The sequence below is a fragment of the Zootoca vivipara genome, chromosome 7, assembly GCF_965207765.1.
Source record: "Zootoca vivipara chromosome 7, rZooViv2.hap1.1, whole genome shotgun sequence".
Classification (NCBI taxonomy): Eukaryota; Metazoa; Chordata; class Lepidosauria; order Squamata; family Lacertidae; genus Zootoca; species Zootoca vivipara.
In genome coordinates, this window is record NC_142590.1 from 51,858,833 (window position 1) to 51,876,962 (window position 18,130).

The 18,130-nt window shown below is 42.3% G+C and overlaps 1 protein-coding gene across 3 annotated transcripts; it reads right to left on the minus strand.

The window, feature by feature from the left end:
• Position 1: 1 nt before the first annotated feature.
• Positions 2-17,913, minus strand: TCP11 (t-complex 11). 3 transcript variants are annotated; one of them, XM_088674217.1, is made up of 11 exons: positions 17,532-17,705; positions 11,940-12,082; positions 10,840-11,026; positions 10,309-10,441; positions 7,633-7,753; positions 6,828-7,048; positions 5,600-5,736; positions 4,480-4,700; positions 3,983-4,167; positions 3,294-3,457; positions 2-657 (listed from the first exon to the last, which is right to left on the minus strand). In XM_088674217.1, the coding sequence occupies exons 3-11, from the start codon at positions 10,955-10,957 to the stop codon at positions 428-430; spliced, it is 1,530 nt and encodes a 509-aa protein (XP_088530343.1). In that variant the 5' UTR covers positions 10,958-11,026; positions 11,940-12,082; positions 17,532-17,705; the 3' UTR covers positions 2-427. The 3 variants fall into 3 exon arrangements, with proteins under 3 accessions (XP_088530343.1, XP_034979227.3, XP_034979228.3); XM_035123336.3 differs by lacking the exon at positions 10,840-11,026 and having other exon boundaries at positions 17,532-17,913; XM_035123337.3 differs by lacking the exon at positions 11,940-12,082.
• Positions 17,914-18,130: the final 217 nt, after the last annotated feature.

Genomic DNA, 18,130 nt, shown 5'->3' on the forward strand with positions numbered 1-18,130 from the left:
CTCTGTATGGGTTGCTGTGGTATACTGGTCTGTATTGTTTATTAACAAGGCTTAATCCTGAATATGCTTGTATATCTAGTTTCACTGAAATTAATTACCTTCTACATTAATGGCTACAAGATCAGGTCCCTAGTTTTGCCCTTCCCATTTGATGGAAAATGCACCAGCTAGTCTAAAAACACAAGACAACATTCTGAGCTGTTTAAAGGTTTACTGCGGCAAACTTGGCATTGTCAGTTGGTATTTATGTAACTGTATCCCACAGCTTCAATAGTCCAGCTGTATGAGTGCTTTAGGTATCACAGCACAGAGCAGGACAGCTGCTCACTTGATTGCAGTGGACTTTGAGCCAAAGCACAGTCTGAACAATTGCCAGTTTTTTTCTCCCCCTCTCCCTGCCGTTGTGTGTGCTGCTTGTTTTAGATCGTTAATGGGAATCTGTCCCTGCTTCAGATTTTCCCTCTGGAAGCAGCAATTTCTTCAGTATCCCCGAGTAGTAGGGACCAAACACCTGTCTGTTGTGATGAATCAAACTGCCAAACCTCTGGCCCACTTCCAGTAATTCTTCTTGAATAGGAGCAAGGCCTTGGGGTAGATTCTTAGCGTTCTGGCCACCAGGATACAAACAAAGCCTAAGAAAAGTTTGGATCCGTTGCTCTGTAGAAATTAAAACAGATTTAGAAAAAGACCTGATTCCTATAACTTATTCACGTTAGGGCTCCCTAGTTAGCTGAAAAATCACAAGGCAGATAGGATAATAAAGGATGAAAGGACTGGAATAAACTTTTCATAGAAACAAGTGGGTGGTGGTGTACAAAATCATTATACAGATGTTGGTGATATGCAATTAAGATATTCATTGTGATTGCAGTGTTCATTTAATCACAACGGCGTATTAATGGCCTCTTGTATGCAATTTTACATGAGGTGTATTATTAATTCCACTATGTAATTGTGATTTGATTATTATTTATTAAATTTGTACACCACCCTTAATAAAACATCACAAGGCCATTCAACATAAAAATACAAAATGAGAACACAAAATACATAACAAGAATAAAAACACACCATTAAACCCCCTCCCACAAACACATTTAAAAGGCCATAGAATGTTCAATCAGCCAAAGGGCTGGTTATAGAAAAGCATTTTCAGCTGGTGCCTAAAGATAAGTAATGAAGATGCCAGACAAGCCTCCCAAGGAAGGGTGTTCCACAAACGGAGTCATCACAGAAAAGGCCCATTCTTGTGTTGCCACCCTCCAGGCCTCTCATGGAGGGGGCACTCAAAAAAAGGGCTTCAGATTATCATTGCAGGGGTCAGGTTGTGGAGAGGGGTCCTTGAGGTATTGTGGTCCTGAGCCATTTAAGATTTTATAGGTCAAAACCAGTACTTCAAACTGGACCTGGAAACCAATTGGCAGACAGGACTGTCTTGCCCATAGGCGCTAGGGCTCTCAGGGGCACCAGGCTGAGAGTCCGGGGCCCGAGAGTTGAGTCTGGGGAATAGCCCACCTGTCGGTCAGAGTGCCACGATGGGCTCTTCTGCTGCAGGCGGCTTTGCACCGCGAGTTTGGGGGCGACCGAGCCAGTGAGATGCTGAGGCGGCTGACCAGCTCCGCCCTCCTGCGCACCAGGGACTGGGCAACCTTGGGGGGAGGCGCCGGGCAGATATTTGCACCCCGGCACCACATATGCTTAAGAGCCCTGCAGCCAGTGCTGTCGGGTCAGGATTGGAGTTAGACTGCTCAGACTGCCTTGCCTGGTGAACAACCTGATCACCGAATTCTGCAACAGCTGAAGTTTCCAAACCATCTTCAGAGGCAGCCCAATGTACAATGCTTTGCAGTAATCTAACCTAGAGGTTACCAGAGCAACAGACTACAAAAGAGGCTATCTATGTTCAGATAAGGGAGCAGCTGGGCCACCAGCCAAAGCTGATGGAAGGCACTTCGCACCACCAAGGCCACCTGAGCCTCAAGCAACAGCAATGGATCCAGGAGTACCTCCAAACTGTGTACCCACTCCTTCAGAGGCAGTGTAACCCCATCAAGCAGGCCACCAATCTTGGGAACCAAGCAATAATAGTGCCTTAATATTATCTGGAATGAGCATCAGTTTATTTGCTCTCATCCAGTCCAATACTGAGACAACAGTCCAGCAAATCCACAGCGACACCTGCAAATGTAGAGAAGTAGAGCTGTGTGTCATCAGCACATTACTGACAACACACTCCAAAACTACGGATGACCCCACACAGCAATTTCATGTAAATGTTAAACAGCATGGGGGGTATAATCAAACCCTAAGGAACCCCGCAGTAAAGGCTCCATGGGGCTGAAGACCACTCCACAAGCATTACCCTCTGGAAACAACTATCCAAGTAGGACCAGAAACACTGCAAAGCATATCTCAGAAACTGCAATTTCAGAATAATACCAAGGTCAATAGTATCTCAAGGAGAATCAACATTTCCCTGTCTTTCACTTAACAGAGGTCATCATACAGGGTGACCAAAGTTGTTTCTGTGCCAAAACTGGACCTAAACCTCAATTGAAATGGATCTAGAAACTCAGTTTCCTCCAAAAGTCCCTGGATATGGTCTGCAACCACCCACTCAAAAACTCTGCTGAAGAAGGGGATATTGGCCAGTAATTAGATTTTTCAAATCTGGGGAAGGTTTCTTGAGGAGTAGCACTACTTCCTTCAAGCAGGCAAGGATCACCCCCTTTTGCAAGGAGGCATTTATCACCTCCCAGACTAAGCCAATTGTCCCCCCTGCTAGTTTTTATCAGCCAAGAGGGGCAAGGGGTCAGAGTGCAACTGGCCACCCTGACCAATCCAAGCACCTTGTGCACATCCTTGAGTCTTAAGTGAAGCATCCAACAAAACATGACTAGACAGTGCTCTGGACAACTTTCATTTGCCACAGTTAAGGTCCCAGTGGATGCAAGTGATTTTATCCTCAAAATAATTTGCAAACAAGTCACAGCAAGCTACCAACGGTTCTTTCACCTCCTTTGGGGCAGACTGTAAAAAGCCCTGTACTAAAAAAGCCTTGGAATAACTGCTGGATGGCACAAGGAGAATGCAGTGGAGGCATGTAGTAAATTGTACTATACTAATGTATACATTGACACAGGTGATTCCAGGGTGAAGCACAACAATATACAGTATGAAATGCACTATAACAAAAAAAAATTGCAGTTAAAATATGGTAATGCAATACACACTCTGCCTTTTCATACACAAGTGTGATATTACATTAAAATATGCAAAAACTCATGACTCACCAATTAGAATCCGTACTGCATTGTCCTTCTCTGCAAGACTCCTGAGTTGGCCTTTAAGTGAAGCAGCCTTGTCAGTGCTGAGAACAGGATACCCCAACTGAAGGAGAATGCTATTAACTTCCTCATGCATTTGATTGCTGATATCCATTAAAACATCTTCTAACCTAAGCCACACAAAGATGGGGCCGTGTTAATCTGACAGCTCTTTAAAATTGAACTTTATATATGCATGATAGCAGAGAAGTGGTCAACCTGCTGTAATCCTATAGAATTAAGTCTTTAAAAGTAAACCTTGCCTGCAGTAGGCAACAACTAGCCTGCAATATTTTTGAAGTAACCTCTCACCCCCCTTGACAGAGAAGCTATATGAGCAGTTGTGCCCCTAGTTTGGCTTATACTGAACTCCTGTTCAGTTTTCTCTCTGCTATATTATAGTTACAACATACAATTTATTGATGCCTCAAGTGAAGTGGGTGTGCTTTCTCCATGAATTTTAATAGGAGACAACCTTCATCAAAAGTACTGACACAGGTTCTCAGTGCCTGTTCATAAATAGCATGAAGAGGCATTAGATTAACTCTGGATTTTCTAGGTGCCCACAAGCCTTCAGCTCAGAATGCAGCCTACATGAGGCTGGGCTTGAGTGAGTATCTCTCCTGCCTTCAACACCAATAATATAAAAACATTACCTTGTGTCAGGAAGTCCTTCCAGAAGGGCTTTTATTACCCGTTTTAGCCTATCTCCACATCCTGGTGAGCTGAACACTCCACTTCCACATGTACTGCTGCTCACTAGTAGGACTGCAGCAATAATGGCTAGCTGATTCACTTTCATCTGAAGGGCATCCAAGCGGGCTTTGTCCATCAACATAGTCTGCAAAGAAATAACAGTATAAACCACTGGGTTACTATGCAGAATTCTTTAGCACTTGAGATGCATCTTATGCTACTGGAGTAAAAGAAAATATGCCCAAGCTAAGCTGATACATTCCCTGCTACTGAAGGCTGTGGGTTGATGTGCGGGGAACAAACACAGAAAATGGGCCACTGCATTTCTGTGTTTTGCTGTCTAACTCATAGCCAACTAAGTGTGCCACAATGTGGCCTTATAGTGTTATCTTAAGACCCCTGTTTCTGAAAATGAATTAGCACGGCTATTATTTCTAACTCATAAGATGCCTTTTACCTCAGGATATTCTTTTCCTGGCTCCCAATGCAGCAAGTCCATGTATGCTTGGTTTAGCACAGCTGTGGGACTATGGACAGAGAACACTTTTCTAGCAGCCGGAGAGGTGGGTGGAACAGATGATCCATTGGTCTCAGAGGTGGATGAGGCGGCTAGCAGATCAGAGGTTGATATTTCAGCTGCTGCCTTGCGCAACCACTCAGTTGTGCAAGTGAGGCCACCTAAAGTGTAACATTAGAGAAATGGAGGTTTGGAGGAAAAGACAAGATGTGTAAGCTGGTCCTTTCTTTTGCATTTATTTGCACTTTACTGGCAACATTGCATTTTGCCTTTTTCTTAAATAAAAAGAAAAACTAGTAAAAAGTTAAGAGTAAAACAGTTCTTAATGAGGGTTCATTTATGGAAGCTAACAGGAAATTAAAACTGCAAAAAGGGGGGTGGTTAATCAAGTATCGTCCCTTTTACTTTTAGTAATCTTCAGGTATGACTTTGCGCTAGGTTTCATGAGTACATAACATTTGTTTTCATTAGGACCACCCCAGGGGCTCACTTCCTTCTCCCTCTACCTTCTCTCACATAAATATTCTCTTCTCTCCAAAACTGAAGTGAGTGATGGGAGAGGTACCATTACATTGCCTACATTTTTACTAACCAAAACTAGCACTAAAACAGTTTGCCAACCCGCTTCTGACAATTCTGTATTATTATTTATTTTATAAATTTTTATACTGCTAAAAAAAGAGAATCTTCTCAAAGCAGTGTTCATGAAATCAAAATTAAAAACATAATGAAAATACCAATGCAACACCAGCTATTATTACCATTAAAATTGATGGGGGATGCCCATCTCAGAAGGGGGAAAACCATAAAACATACAGTATCCCCTCAAACTCCATATCATAATTGGGCAAGCAGAGAATCTATGTGGTAACATAGTAGAGGAAAAAGTTCTATCTTCCAGAAAAGCTTCAGGTATAAACTGGGATTTTAAAACTTAAATGTTTCCTCTTGCGCTTATGTGTACCTGTGTTTAAGAAGTACCTTGGATGTGGTTGTGGCATGTTAACCCTCTGCTCTAGTCTGCACCAGAGACTATTTTACAATCATATTTGCTACACACCTGGTAGCTTCTTCAGGAGCTCCTGGAATTTTTTCCTTTCATACTCAACAGAGTGCTCTTGGAGATGGGGTCGAAGGCTTTGTATGGTAAAATTTACCATATCCATTTTCATTAGGTTCAGAACTCTGAAGATCTCTCTATCATAGGCAACAGGTACAAAGTAAACTATCAGTTTAGCTAAACAAACATTTCTAACAATGGGGATTCATTATTTAATTAGTTGTATATTTTAATGTCTTTAATGTAATTTCCTGCAACTACAGATTTAATTCCATTTAACTACTCAATCTAGGAAATCATACTAAAGAGCAAAAACCAAACCTGTTACCGATGAATGAGCTTCTTTAGACTAGTGTAGCATAGACAGAAGCACAACTCAAGAAGAGGAAGATGCTATTCCCGGGTATACCAAAGCAAAATTTGATTAGATACATTTTTTAAAAAATTACTCAGTAACTAAGGAGACATAGTGCTATGCCACAGAGCAATTACATATTAAAAGCTTGTCTTAGAATTTAGATTTTTTTCTACCTTGCAGTAAAGGTTTGAAAGGCATGACCTTTTGGTCTTTGTCATCTGTGATTCTCTGTCTTTTTGGTTATAATGTGTACTAGCAGCAGCAAGCATGACAATGAAGAGACTCTAGGCTTTCACTTTCTCTGTTAACTAGAGTTTCTTTATATCCACACTGGGGGGAAGGAGTGGGGGTTCTGGCTGGGGCAAACTATAGTTTGCTCAAACAAGTCAGGATCAGGTTGGTTTATGACTCTGGCTCGTTAACAAACTAACCAAATTTCTTCCATGGACAAGACAAGAAACACAGTTACAGTTGTGCCAAAGGAAGAAAGGGAAGTAAGGAACATGCGAGTCTCTGGCTCGCTGCTGCTTGTGTATACAACAATAAACTGGGCTTTATGGGTTACATCCTAACCTTCTGTATGACATGTTTTAGTGCTGAAGACAATGGTCGGAATATCAATATTTATTTACCCCTGGAATTGTTAAGGAAAGCCAAAAATTATGAATTTAGTTTAAAATTATTTATTTCCGTCAGACACACACAGCACTATGAAATTATAGGTGATTTATAAAACCAAATCCCTAGGAGATCAAATAACAGATGTTGTACTCCTAGGGTAGCAAAATGATGCATCTTCCTTTGGGATAAATTCAGTAAAGAATATATTACTTTTAGAAAGTTACCTTTGTCCAAGCCAATGGTGCCCACCTGAGCAGATGAACTGGGTCTGCCATGACTCGTAGTCTCTGTATCTCCTCATCTCTAACAGGTGCACAGAGCATTGCCATGGTACCTAAGATGTAAGTGGTGAGGTTGGGGATATCTAAAGCACCATGCTCAGCCTCCTGTTTTATCAGCTCCATGTCCAGAGTTTCTTCAATCTGACATTGCAGACGATGTTGTCGGGGCAGGAGCAAGGACAGTAGGGTCTACATGAGAATAAAGTGTTGCCATTTTTAATAACCTTATTGATTTTCGTTTGCTATGTTCAAATCCCTATAAGACTATAACCGAATAAAGTAAAAAACAGAACAAGTCCACATATATGGATTTTATAAACAATAATGTTATGCAAATAAGTATACCAAGTTTTCTCATGTCATATGTATATCACAAAAATAGCATAATAAATGTGGAAAAGTATCTACAACATATATTTCATTATTAGTGGTCAATGTATGGGTTCTTGGTTTATGAATTGGTTTAAACAATTAGGGTTAAATTCTCAGGCAATATTAGGGCTGCTATATGTCCTGGACATTACCAGGATTTCAAAGGTGGAAATGACATCCGGGGTCTTCCTTTAAAAAACTCAATACCTTTCATAGTGTCTTGGTTTTTACTTTTTGAAATATGGCAACCCTAAGCAACATTAGTTACTGTTTTTGGAAATCTCACTTCTTCTTCTTTACATATGGCCACATATATTGTTAATGTAACAATTTATTTATCACAAAGGTCAAGCTCTGTATGCTATAAATAATGAAGTCTCAAACATACGCAAACATCTCACCTCTTTGATTTCTTGAAGTAGCTTGATAGCATGGGAATAGTCTGGTGGTGTTTTGGAGAGCTGTTCTCTCAGAATGTCCCAAAAAGCTTTATGCAATGTCTCTTTCACTCTGCTTTCCAAACTGTGAGTCAAAAGCACTTGCTATTAACATATTTCCACTTACATTTGATATGAATGGTCCATAGTAAAGCCTTGGATATTTGTTTTCTGAAACTATTGTTTGTTTATTTTCATAATATTTACCGGTATATACTTCTTGATTTTTTAAAAAAACCAACACCTCAAAGTGGTCAGAAAAACATCAAAGCCACCATGGAAAAACACTTTTAACTAGTAGCTTTCTGAAGCTATGAGAAAGAAAGGGAGAGAACCTGAGGTGCTACTCTGGACCCACTGCATACATGGATCACATACTGCATACTTTTCTCTTGCAATAGCCCTTTAACACCAGGGTAGAAATTATACCATGCATGTGCCCACTGTAGTACTGCTTATCACAGTAGCGCTTTGTGGAACCTGTAAACACAGATCTCTGAAAACAGTCTAGTATGAGGCACTTGCAGCTTACCATCCAAAGGAACTGTTGTTCTCCTTTGAAAGGTGTTTTCTAGAGGTGTTAAAGACATGGCATGGTGGCTTATGCAGCCCTCTTGTGCCTGAAAACAGGAAACAGAAGTCTTTGTCCACTGACTGCTCCCATCCTCCTCTTGACCAGACTGTTTCATGACAAGATTATAGGAACAGCTTCTTACTTATATGCAGAATAATGAAAGCAACACAGGAAAAAACAGTCCTGCTGATATTAATAAACAAACAAACATGCATACAGCCCAGCCGCTGACCCTATAAAGGATGCGCTCATCATATGATTCTATGATTCTATGTGTTGAACATCTCTGAGAAACATGTTTCAAGTGTGAATGGTTCCTTCTTCCAGAGGTGGCAAACAAATGGCAGAATGTACTGCTAAATCCTCTTCAAATAGGAACTTGAAGTCACCACACGCGCACCTTGGATGAAAAAATGAACATAGAATCATAGAATTGGAAGAGACCACAAGGGCGATCCAGTCCAACCCCCTGCCAAGCAGGAAACACCATCAAAGCACTCTTGACATATGCCAGTCAAGCCTCTGCTTAAAGACCTCCAAAGAAGGAGACTCCATCACACTCCTTGGTAGCAAATTCCACTGCCGAACAGCTCTTACTGTCAGGAAGTTCTTCCTAATGTTTAGGTGGAATCTTGTTTCTTGTAGTTTGAATCCATTGCTCCGTGTCCGCTTCTCTGGAGCAGCAGAAAACAACCTTTCACCCTCCTCTATATGACATCCTTTTATATATTTGAACATGGCTATCATATCACCCCTTAACCTTCTCTTCTCCAGGTTAAACATACCCAGCTCCCTAAGCCGTTCCTCATAAGGCATCGTTTCCAGGCCTTTGACCATTTTCGTTGCCCTCTTCTGAACACGTTCTAGCTTGTCAGTATCCTTCTTGAACTGTGGTGCCCAGAACTGGACACAGTACTCCAGGTGAGTTCTGACCAGAGCAGAATACAGTGGTACTATTACTTCCCTTGATCTAGATGTTATACTCCTATTGATGCAGCCCAGAATTGCATTGGCTTTTTTAGCTGCTGCATCACACTGTTGACTCATGTTAAGTTTGTGGTCTACCAAGACTCCTAGATCCTTTTCACATGTTCTGCTCTCAAGCCAGGTGTCTCCCATCCTGTATTTGTGCCTTTCATTATTATTTTTTGCCCAAGTGTAGTACTTTACATTTCTCCTTGTTAAACATCATCTTGTTTGCTTTGGCCCAGTTGTCTGTAAAGGTCATTTTGAAGTGTGATCCTGTCCTCTGGGGTATTAGCCACCCCTCCCAATTTGGTGTTGTCTGCAAACTTGCTCAGGATGCCCTCAAACCCATCATGATATTTTAAGCCCAAAGTCACTGCAAAGAAGCACACAAGTTTGAGAGGGGAAACTATTAGTAACAAAACCCAGCTACTGACACTAACTGAAAATCCAGGCAGACTGGCAACTATAATTAGGATAAGGTGGGAGAATGCTGATTAAGGGAAACTTGAGGCTAACATTTCTGGAAAACAACACAAAACACAGAGTAGACGAAGACCAAACACACACACACACGGAGAGGGAGAGAGATGTTGTTTTTAGAACATATACAAGTCTGAGAAAAAGTAGACCAGTGAGGAATGTATACACACACACACCCCTGCTCCAGGACAAGACAATAAATTAACTGGTCAGGAAGAGGCGAGCAGCAAATAGAAGACAAATATCTGGGTTTCCTGTATTTGGGCACAAGAAGACCCACCATGCCATATGTTACCCATTTCTAAAGGTAAAGATAAAGGTAACCCTGACCGTTAGGTCCAGTTGCGGATGACTCTGGGGTTGCAATGCTCATCTCACTTTACTGGCCGAGGGAGTCGGCGTACAGCTTCCGGGTCATGCAGCCAGCATGACTAAGCTGCTTCTGGCGAACCAGAGCAGCACACGGAAACATTGTTTACCTTCCCACCAGAGCGGTATCAACCTAGCTTTTGAACTGCTAGGTTGGCAGGAGCACATCCTTTTACCAACATTATTCTTCTAGATTTGACAGGAAACTAAAATAAAACCAGGAAAATAACCAGGAGAATAAAACCTACCTGTTTGGTAAGAAATTCACCTCTTGCAATTTGAAGTCATGGTTTACTACAATTTCATGTGCTATGGTCATTTTCGAGACTTCATTGGCTGTTTCCATGAGTTCTGACACAGAAAGAATTTGGGGAGGACTGGCTGCATAAAAATAAAACAGAATGGCACTTTGTTTACCCATCAAAGGGGAGAAGAATATTTATATAAGAAAGGAAAATGCAACTCTTTCTTTTAGAGTGGACCAATGTAAAAAGACATGCACTATTTGTAACCCACCAAGGCAATGCCAACCATGTATTTTTGATACATACTATTTTTGCAGTTCTAGGCAAGTTATAAAAACAGGGCTGTCTATTTACTACTTGGTAGCTCCTAAGTTGTGAAGGCCCGAATTAAACCATCCAATTTACTAGGAATGTTATTCAAAACAGAAAGGGGGGGGTTTCCCCAGCATCACTATCATGAAACTTGCAAAAAGGAATGTGCCATTCCCTACTGGATGTCATAAATACATTTGCTGGACAGTGGCTGCCACTTACCAATACTTGTCTGGATGTACCCATAGAATAGGGCAGCACCAAGGCTTAGTAGTGGAGCAAAGCTTAGCATAAAGAAGATTCCACATTCAATTCCTAGTGCCTTCATTGAAAAAGACATTCATGTAGCATGAGTGTGAAACACCCCAGTCAGAGAACTCTGAAGCCAGTCAGAGCAGCAAGTACTGAGCTAGATGAAACAATGAGTCAACTCATTATAATGCAACTTGTTCAAATGTCAAATCCCCAATATATTAAATCTGTATTCCAACCTTAATTTGAGGATCACAGGGCACTTTACTATATGAAAACACAAAAAGTACATAACATGGTAACAAACAAAAACAATACCCCCACTCAGTCTGGAGAGAAAATTTATATAAAGCAACTCCCTCTCTTCAACTCTCAGGCATCCCTCCACTTACACATGTTCTACTTGCGTGTGACACATATATGCACAGCACTGGGAAATACAGTAATTCAGTAATTCAATTCATACCTGGAAATGGCAGGAGAGCTGGAAAGTCCTTGTAGCTCGCAAGGAGACCCTCCCCAAAGAGGATGTTATTGAGGGCAGACGAAGCTCTGAAGATACTGGAAGCACAGCAGGGCTTTGTTTACGCTGCTCAGTCTCCCCGCTGAACAGTGGATGTGCAGGCTAAAGCAGCAGTAGCCACTTTCCTATGTGTCCTCCAGCCTCCTGCTGGTCCCAGAGCTTCACTTCTAGTTGTGGGCATTTTTTGATACGGTATTTTTGGTATGGATGAAAAGTAGCAGAGAACATTTAAAGCAGGCATCCCCAAACTTTGGCCCTCCAGATGTTTTGGACTACAATTCCCATCTTCCCCGACCACTGTTCCTGTTAGCTAGGGCTCATGGGATTTGTAGGCCAAAAACATCTGGAGGGCCGCAGTTTGGGGATGCCTGATTTAAAGGGTGTTTAGAGAGTGCTCACCACTTGATGTGATTTCACTTATGTGCTTGGGGGCCCAGAACGTAACCACCATGTAAGTGGGGAGTTGCCTGTAATTTATCTTGAGTTGTAAATTTTGCGCTAAATATAAATGACACGTATTTTTTCTAGCAATCAGAATTGGACATACAAGGTGGGATGTCAGGTGGGCAGAGGCTAGGCATGTCTCCGCCATGGCTGTCTTCATGGTCCCTTACTTTTCTAGGATTACAGTCTATGTTCTGAGAGTCATTGCTGTCACTTGAGGTTGTTTTAGGATTAGGCATCTTGTTTCTAGTAGAAAACATAGCAGTAACAAAATGTTGAGATGAACTATCAGATCAACTTCTGAATACTGTGATATCAGTTTTAATGCACTCAGGTTTGGCAAATGGCTATTGAAAATGTACTCCTTCCTATAACAAGTGGTCACCATTAACTCAATATATCTTGGCAGTTAATTTTATTGTTATTTGTAACACAAATATAAAGCAGCCTGCTTTTTAGCCTGTCCCTGTGCTCTACTCCTTCATGTGTACCATTTAAGTTGCTTTGAGAGGCTTTTGTAAAGCAACTGATAAGCTTCATAAATAAAGCATTTAAAATGTCGGCCCGGAAAAATGAGTTTTGTTCACCAATGGTATCTAGACACATACAAAAATGTTGTGAAAATGCTTTTTTTAAAAAAAGTGTTTTGAAAAATATATTGGATTTGCCATAGCTCACCTTCACCATCTAATGTCACATTTGTATGATGCACTTTACAACACACTTAAAACATTTTATTTGTAGCTGTATAGTTGAGTCCACCATTACTTGCCTACTTGCCACTCCCTTTAGTTTTTATTTTATAAAGCTATATATACACATGTATGGGAGGGGGATGTAAACAGTGGGACCAAAGGCCACGAAATGCAAGGAGTGTCATACTTTGCTTCCCTACAACCTGTTTAATTCCTTCTCATTTGATTGCACAAAGATCATGGATTACCATATATGACTTTTGTTTGTTTACCAAGCATTCATTCTGATTTGTATGTAGAGATGTTACATTGTTAAGAAATATCCCACTTTCACACACCTTTTCCTTATAGTTTCCTTAGCTCAAAAAAATTCCAATGGGGGGAGGTTTGTTGTGGTATGAATTGTATCCGACCTGCAAAATAGCATTGTCTAGAAGTAGCCATAATAGATTGACCCTTGCAGTTTGTCTCATTTAGATTTTTTTAAGGCATCTACTGGTATGAGCCCCCTTCATGGATCAATGCCTTGTCGTGGCGAAGGGGCTTGAATAACTCAGAGAAGCTATGAGCTATGCCATGCAGGGCCACCCAAGATGGACAGGTCATAGTGGAGAGTTTTGACTAAACGTGATCCACCTGGAGAAGGAACTGGCAAGCCACTCCAGTATCCCTGCCAAGAAAACTCCATGGACAAAGACAACAGGCATATAAAAGTTATGACGCTGGAAGATGAGCCCCTCAGGTCGGAAGGCGTCCAACATGCTACTGAGGAAGAGCAGAGGACAAGTACAAGTAGATTCAGAGCTGATGAAGCGGCTGGGCCAAAGCCGAAAGGACGCTCAGTTGCGGATATGCCTGGAAGCGAAAGGAAAGTCCGATGCTGTAAAGAAAAATATTGCATAGGAACCTGGAATGTAAGAACCATGAGTGGAGGTAAGCTGGATGTGGTCAAAAATGAGATGACAAGAATAAAGATCGACATCCTGGGCATCAGTGAACTAAAATGGAAGGGAATGGGCGAATTCAGTTCGGGTGACTATCATATCTACTACTGTGGGCAAGAATCCTGTAGAAGAAATGGAGTGGCCCTCATAGTCAACAAAAGAGTGGCAAAAGCTGTAATGGGATGCAATCTCAAAAATGACAGAATGATCTCGATACGAATCCAAGGCAGACCTTTTAACATCACAGTAATCCAAGTTTATGTACCAACTACCGGTGCTGAAGAAAGTGAAATTGACCAATTCTATGAAGACTTACAACACCTTCTAGAAATGACACCAAAGAAGGATGTTCTTCTCATTACAGGGGATTGGAATGCTAAAGTAGGGAATCAAGAGATAAAAGGAACAACTGGCAAGTTTGGCCTTGGAGTTCAAAATGAAGCAGGGCAAAGGCTAATAGAGTTCTGTCAAGAGAACAAGCTGGTCATCACAAACACTCTCTTCCAACAACACAAGAGACGACTCTACACATGGATATCACCAAATGGGCAGCATCGAAATCAGATTGATTATATTCTCTGCAGCCAAAGATGGAGAAGCTCTATACAGTCAGCAAAAACAAGACCTGGAGCTGACTGTAACTCAGATCATCAGCTTCTTATAGCAAAATTCCAGCTTAAACTGAAGAAAGTAGGAAAAACCACTGGGCCAGTAAGATACAATCTGAATCAAATCCCTTATGAATACACAGTGGAAGTGAGGAACAGGTTTAAGGATTTAGATTTGGTGGACAGAGTGCCTGAAGAACTATGGATGGAGGCTCGTAACATTATACAGGAGGCAGCAACGAAAACCATCCCAAGGAAAAGGAAATGCAAGAAAGCAAAATGGCTATCCAACGAGGCCTTACAAATAGCGGAGGAGAGGAGGCAAGCAAAATGCAAGGGAGATAGGGAAAGATACAGGAAACTGAATGCAGATTTCCAAAAAACAGCAAGGAGAGACAAGAGGGTCTTCTTAAATGAGCAATGCAAAGAAATAGAGGAAAACAATAGAATGGGGAAAACCAGAGATCTGTTCAAGAAAATTGGAGATATGAAAGGAACATTTCGTACAAAGATTACCATAATCAAGGACAAAAGTGGTAAGGACCTAACAGAAGCAGAAGACATCAAGAAGAGGTGGCAAGAATACACAGAGGAATTATACCAGAAAGATACGGAGGTCTCGTACACCCCAGGTAGTGTGGTTGCTGACCTTGAGCCAGACATCTTGGAGAGTGAAGTCAAATGGGCCTTAGAAAGCACTGCTAATAACAAGGCCAGTGGAAGTGATGATATTCCAGCTGAACTATTTAAAATTTTAAAAGATGATGCTGTTAAGGTGCTACACCCAATATGCCAGCAAGTTTGGAAAACTCAGCAATGGCCAGAGGATTGGAGAAGATCAGTCTACATCCCAATTCCAAAGAAGGGCAGTGCCAAAGAATGCTCCAACTACCGGACAATTGCGCTCATTTCACACGCTAGCAAGGTTATGCTTAAAATTCTACAAGGCAGGCTTAGGCAGTATGTGGACCGAGAACTCCCAGAAGTGCAAGCTGGATTTCGAAAGGGCAGAGGAACCAGAGACCAAATAGCAAACATGCGCTGGATTATGGAGAAAGCTAGAGAGTTCCAGAAAGACGTCTACTTCTGCTTCATTGACTATGCAAAAGCCTTTGACTGCGTCGACCACAGCAAACTATGGCAAGTTCTTAAAGAAATGGGAGTGCCTGATCACCTCATCTGTCTCCTGAGAAATCTCTATGTGGGACAAGAAGCTACAGTTAGAACTGGATATGGAACAACTGATTGGTTCAAAATTGGGAAAGGAGTACGACAAGGTTGTATATTGTCTCCCTGCTTATTTAACTTATATGCAGAATTCATCATGCGAAAGGCTGGACTAGATGAATCCCAAGCCGGAATTAAGATTGCCGGAAGAAATATCAACAACCTCAGATATGCAGATGACACAACCTTGATGGCAGAAAGCGAGGAGGAATTAAAGAACCTTTTAATGAGGGTGAAAGAGGAGAGCGCAAAATATGGTCTGAAGCTCAACATCAAAAAAACCAAGATCATGGCCACTGGTCCCATCACCTCCTGGCAAATGGAAGGGGAAGAAATGGAGGCAGTGAGAGATTTTACTTTCTTGGGCTCCTTGATCACTGCAGATGGTGACAGCAGTCACGAAATTAAAAGACGCCTGCTTCTTGGGAGAAAAGCAATGACAAACCTAGACAGCATCTTAAAAAGCAGAGACATCACCTTGCCGACAAAGGTCCGTATAGTTAAAGCTATGGTTTTCCCAGTAGTGATGTATGGAAGTGAGAGCTGGACCATAAAGAAGGCTGATCGCCGAAGAATTGATGCTTTTGAATTATGGTGCTGGAGGAGACTCTTGAGAGTCCCATGGACTGCAAGAAGATCAAACCTATCCATTCTTAAGGAAATCAGCCCTGAGTGCTCCCTGGAAGGACAGATCGTGAAGCTGAGGCTCCAATACTTTGGCCACCTCATGAGAAGAGAAGAATCCTTGGAAAAGACCCTGATGTTGGGAAAGATTGAGGGCACTAGGAGAAGGGGACGACAGAGGACAAGATGGTTGGACAGTGTTCTTGAAGCTACGAACATGAGTTTGACCAAACTGCGGGAGGCAGTGCAAGACAGGAGTGCCTGGCGTGCTATGGTCCATGGGGTCACGAAGAGTCGGACACGACTAAACGACTAAACAACAACAACTGGTATGAGCACTTCCAAACTGCCACTATTTTAGAGTGGGATTCAATCATACAGGAAACTTTCAAATGACCTGTTTAAGTGTTCTTCTTGCTTTGTTTGCAGAGATTAGTTGAGGTCAGCTAGTCAATAAACATGCATTCTGATGTTTACAGGGATGTTAGATAATGTTGCATGAAAGCGTTATCCCACACTTTCCACAGCATTTTCCCATTCCTTACCATAAAGAGATTCAGAGGGTGGCAACACAAGAGCAGGCCTTTTCAGCAGTGGCTTCCTGTTTGTGGAATGCTCTCCCGAGATGCTCACCCTGCATCTCCATTACGTATACACCATTAGGGACTAGGCAAAAACATTCCTCTTCAACCAGGCCTTTGGCTGATTAACACCCTATATATGGGGGGTATTGTTTTCTTTTGATTATGTATTTTGTGTTTTTATCTTGTATTTTTATGCTGTGAACCACTCTGAGATCTTCAGATGAAGGTTGCTATACTGTACAAATTTAATAAATAATAAAGGTTCGTTGCAGAAGAGCTCTGCATCAATTGTGCAACCTGAATTTGCCAGTAATGTGACTGAATCCCACTCAAAAATGGAAGCGCCCATACCAGCAAATTCAGGTTGCCCAATTAAGAGTTTATTAGCTCTTGCCCAACAAATTCCCTCCCTTCCTTCCTTCAATAAAAAAGGAACAGGGAATGAACGGGAAAATATGGGCTTACACTTACTTTGATGCAGCATCAACTAACCTCCCCTGATACAAATCAGAATGAATGGTCATGAGCTAAACAAAATCAGGATTCAATGCTATAAACAGGTCCTCCAGAAGCGCCCTGACTATGTATGCCATTGCCAACACTTAAGTGTTTGCCCCCTTGGGCTAACACTTCATGCCCTGCGAAAGAGAACCCTTAACCCTAACTAGCACTTCTTGTGCCCCGAACTGTTTTATATTCACAGTACTGCAGTTACAAGGCGAGGCATGACAGGCCGCACCCCCCCCCCCCGCCTACAAGCGCCAGGTCCCTATTTCATCTGTAAGCTGCCTTGAGCCCTTGTCAGGGGAGAAAGGCAGCGTATAAACACTAATAATAATAATAATAATTCGCTGTCCCATATAAATTTTCATAAGCGGGAATTGGGAGGGAAGCCGCAGTGCGGGCGACGAACGTCTCCCTCCGTCGTCTGCGTGCCGAGTGAGGGGGACAAGCAAGCGGGCAGGAGCGTCATGGGCGAAGGGCAAGCGGCGAAGGGCTGCGAGCTCCCTCACCTTCCCCGGGGAGATGATGGGGAAATACGAGGCAGGGCAGGTGACCGGGCGGCGGTGGCAAAGGGAGAGAGGGCAGCACGGCCGGTGTTCTCTGGCCGCCTCCAAACAGCCGCCGCCGCCGCTTCTAGGGTGCCCGTTGGTGTTGCTGCCCCTTCCTCCTCCTCCGGCAGATTCAAACTGGATGGAACCAAACACCTGCTGGCAGGGGGGTGGGGTGGGGCAAGGTGTCGCGCCCCACAAAACCAAGAGAAAATGAGAAAAAACCCGGCGTCGTCCTGTAAAGCGAAAGTGTATTTTCTCATCTGCAGGATGAAACTGAAGCTTTTCTCTGCCAAGGTTTGAGTAGACCTTGACTACTCTCCCTAATTCCCCCCCCTTAAATGGGCTGCTCCATGCCTGGCCGTTGACGCGCATCCCTGAGGACCGAACCAATTGCCACAGAAATGAGAAGACATACACTACCCCAAATTAACATCCCTTAATGGTAATATTGTCCCGAAATTAGATAACTATCAGAATTTATTATTATAAGTTATCTAATCTAATTTTTTTCCCACGCAGCTGTTGGAATAGATGTCCACTTATTATAATCTATCTCC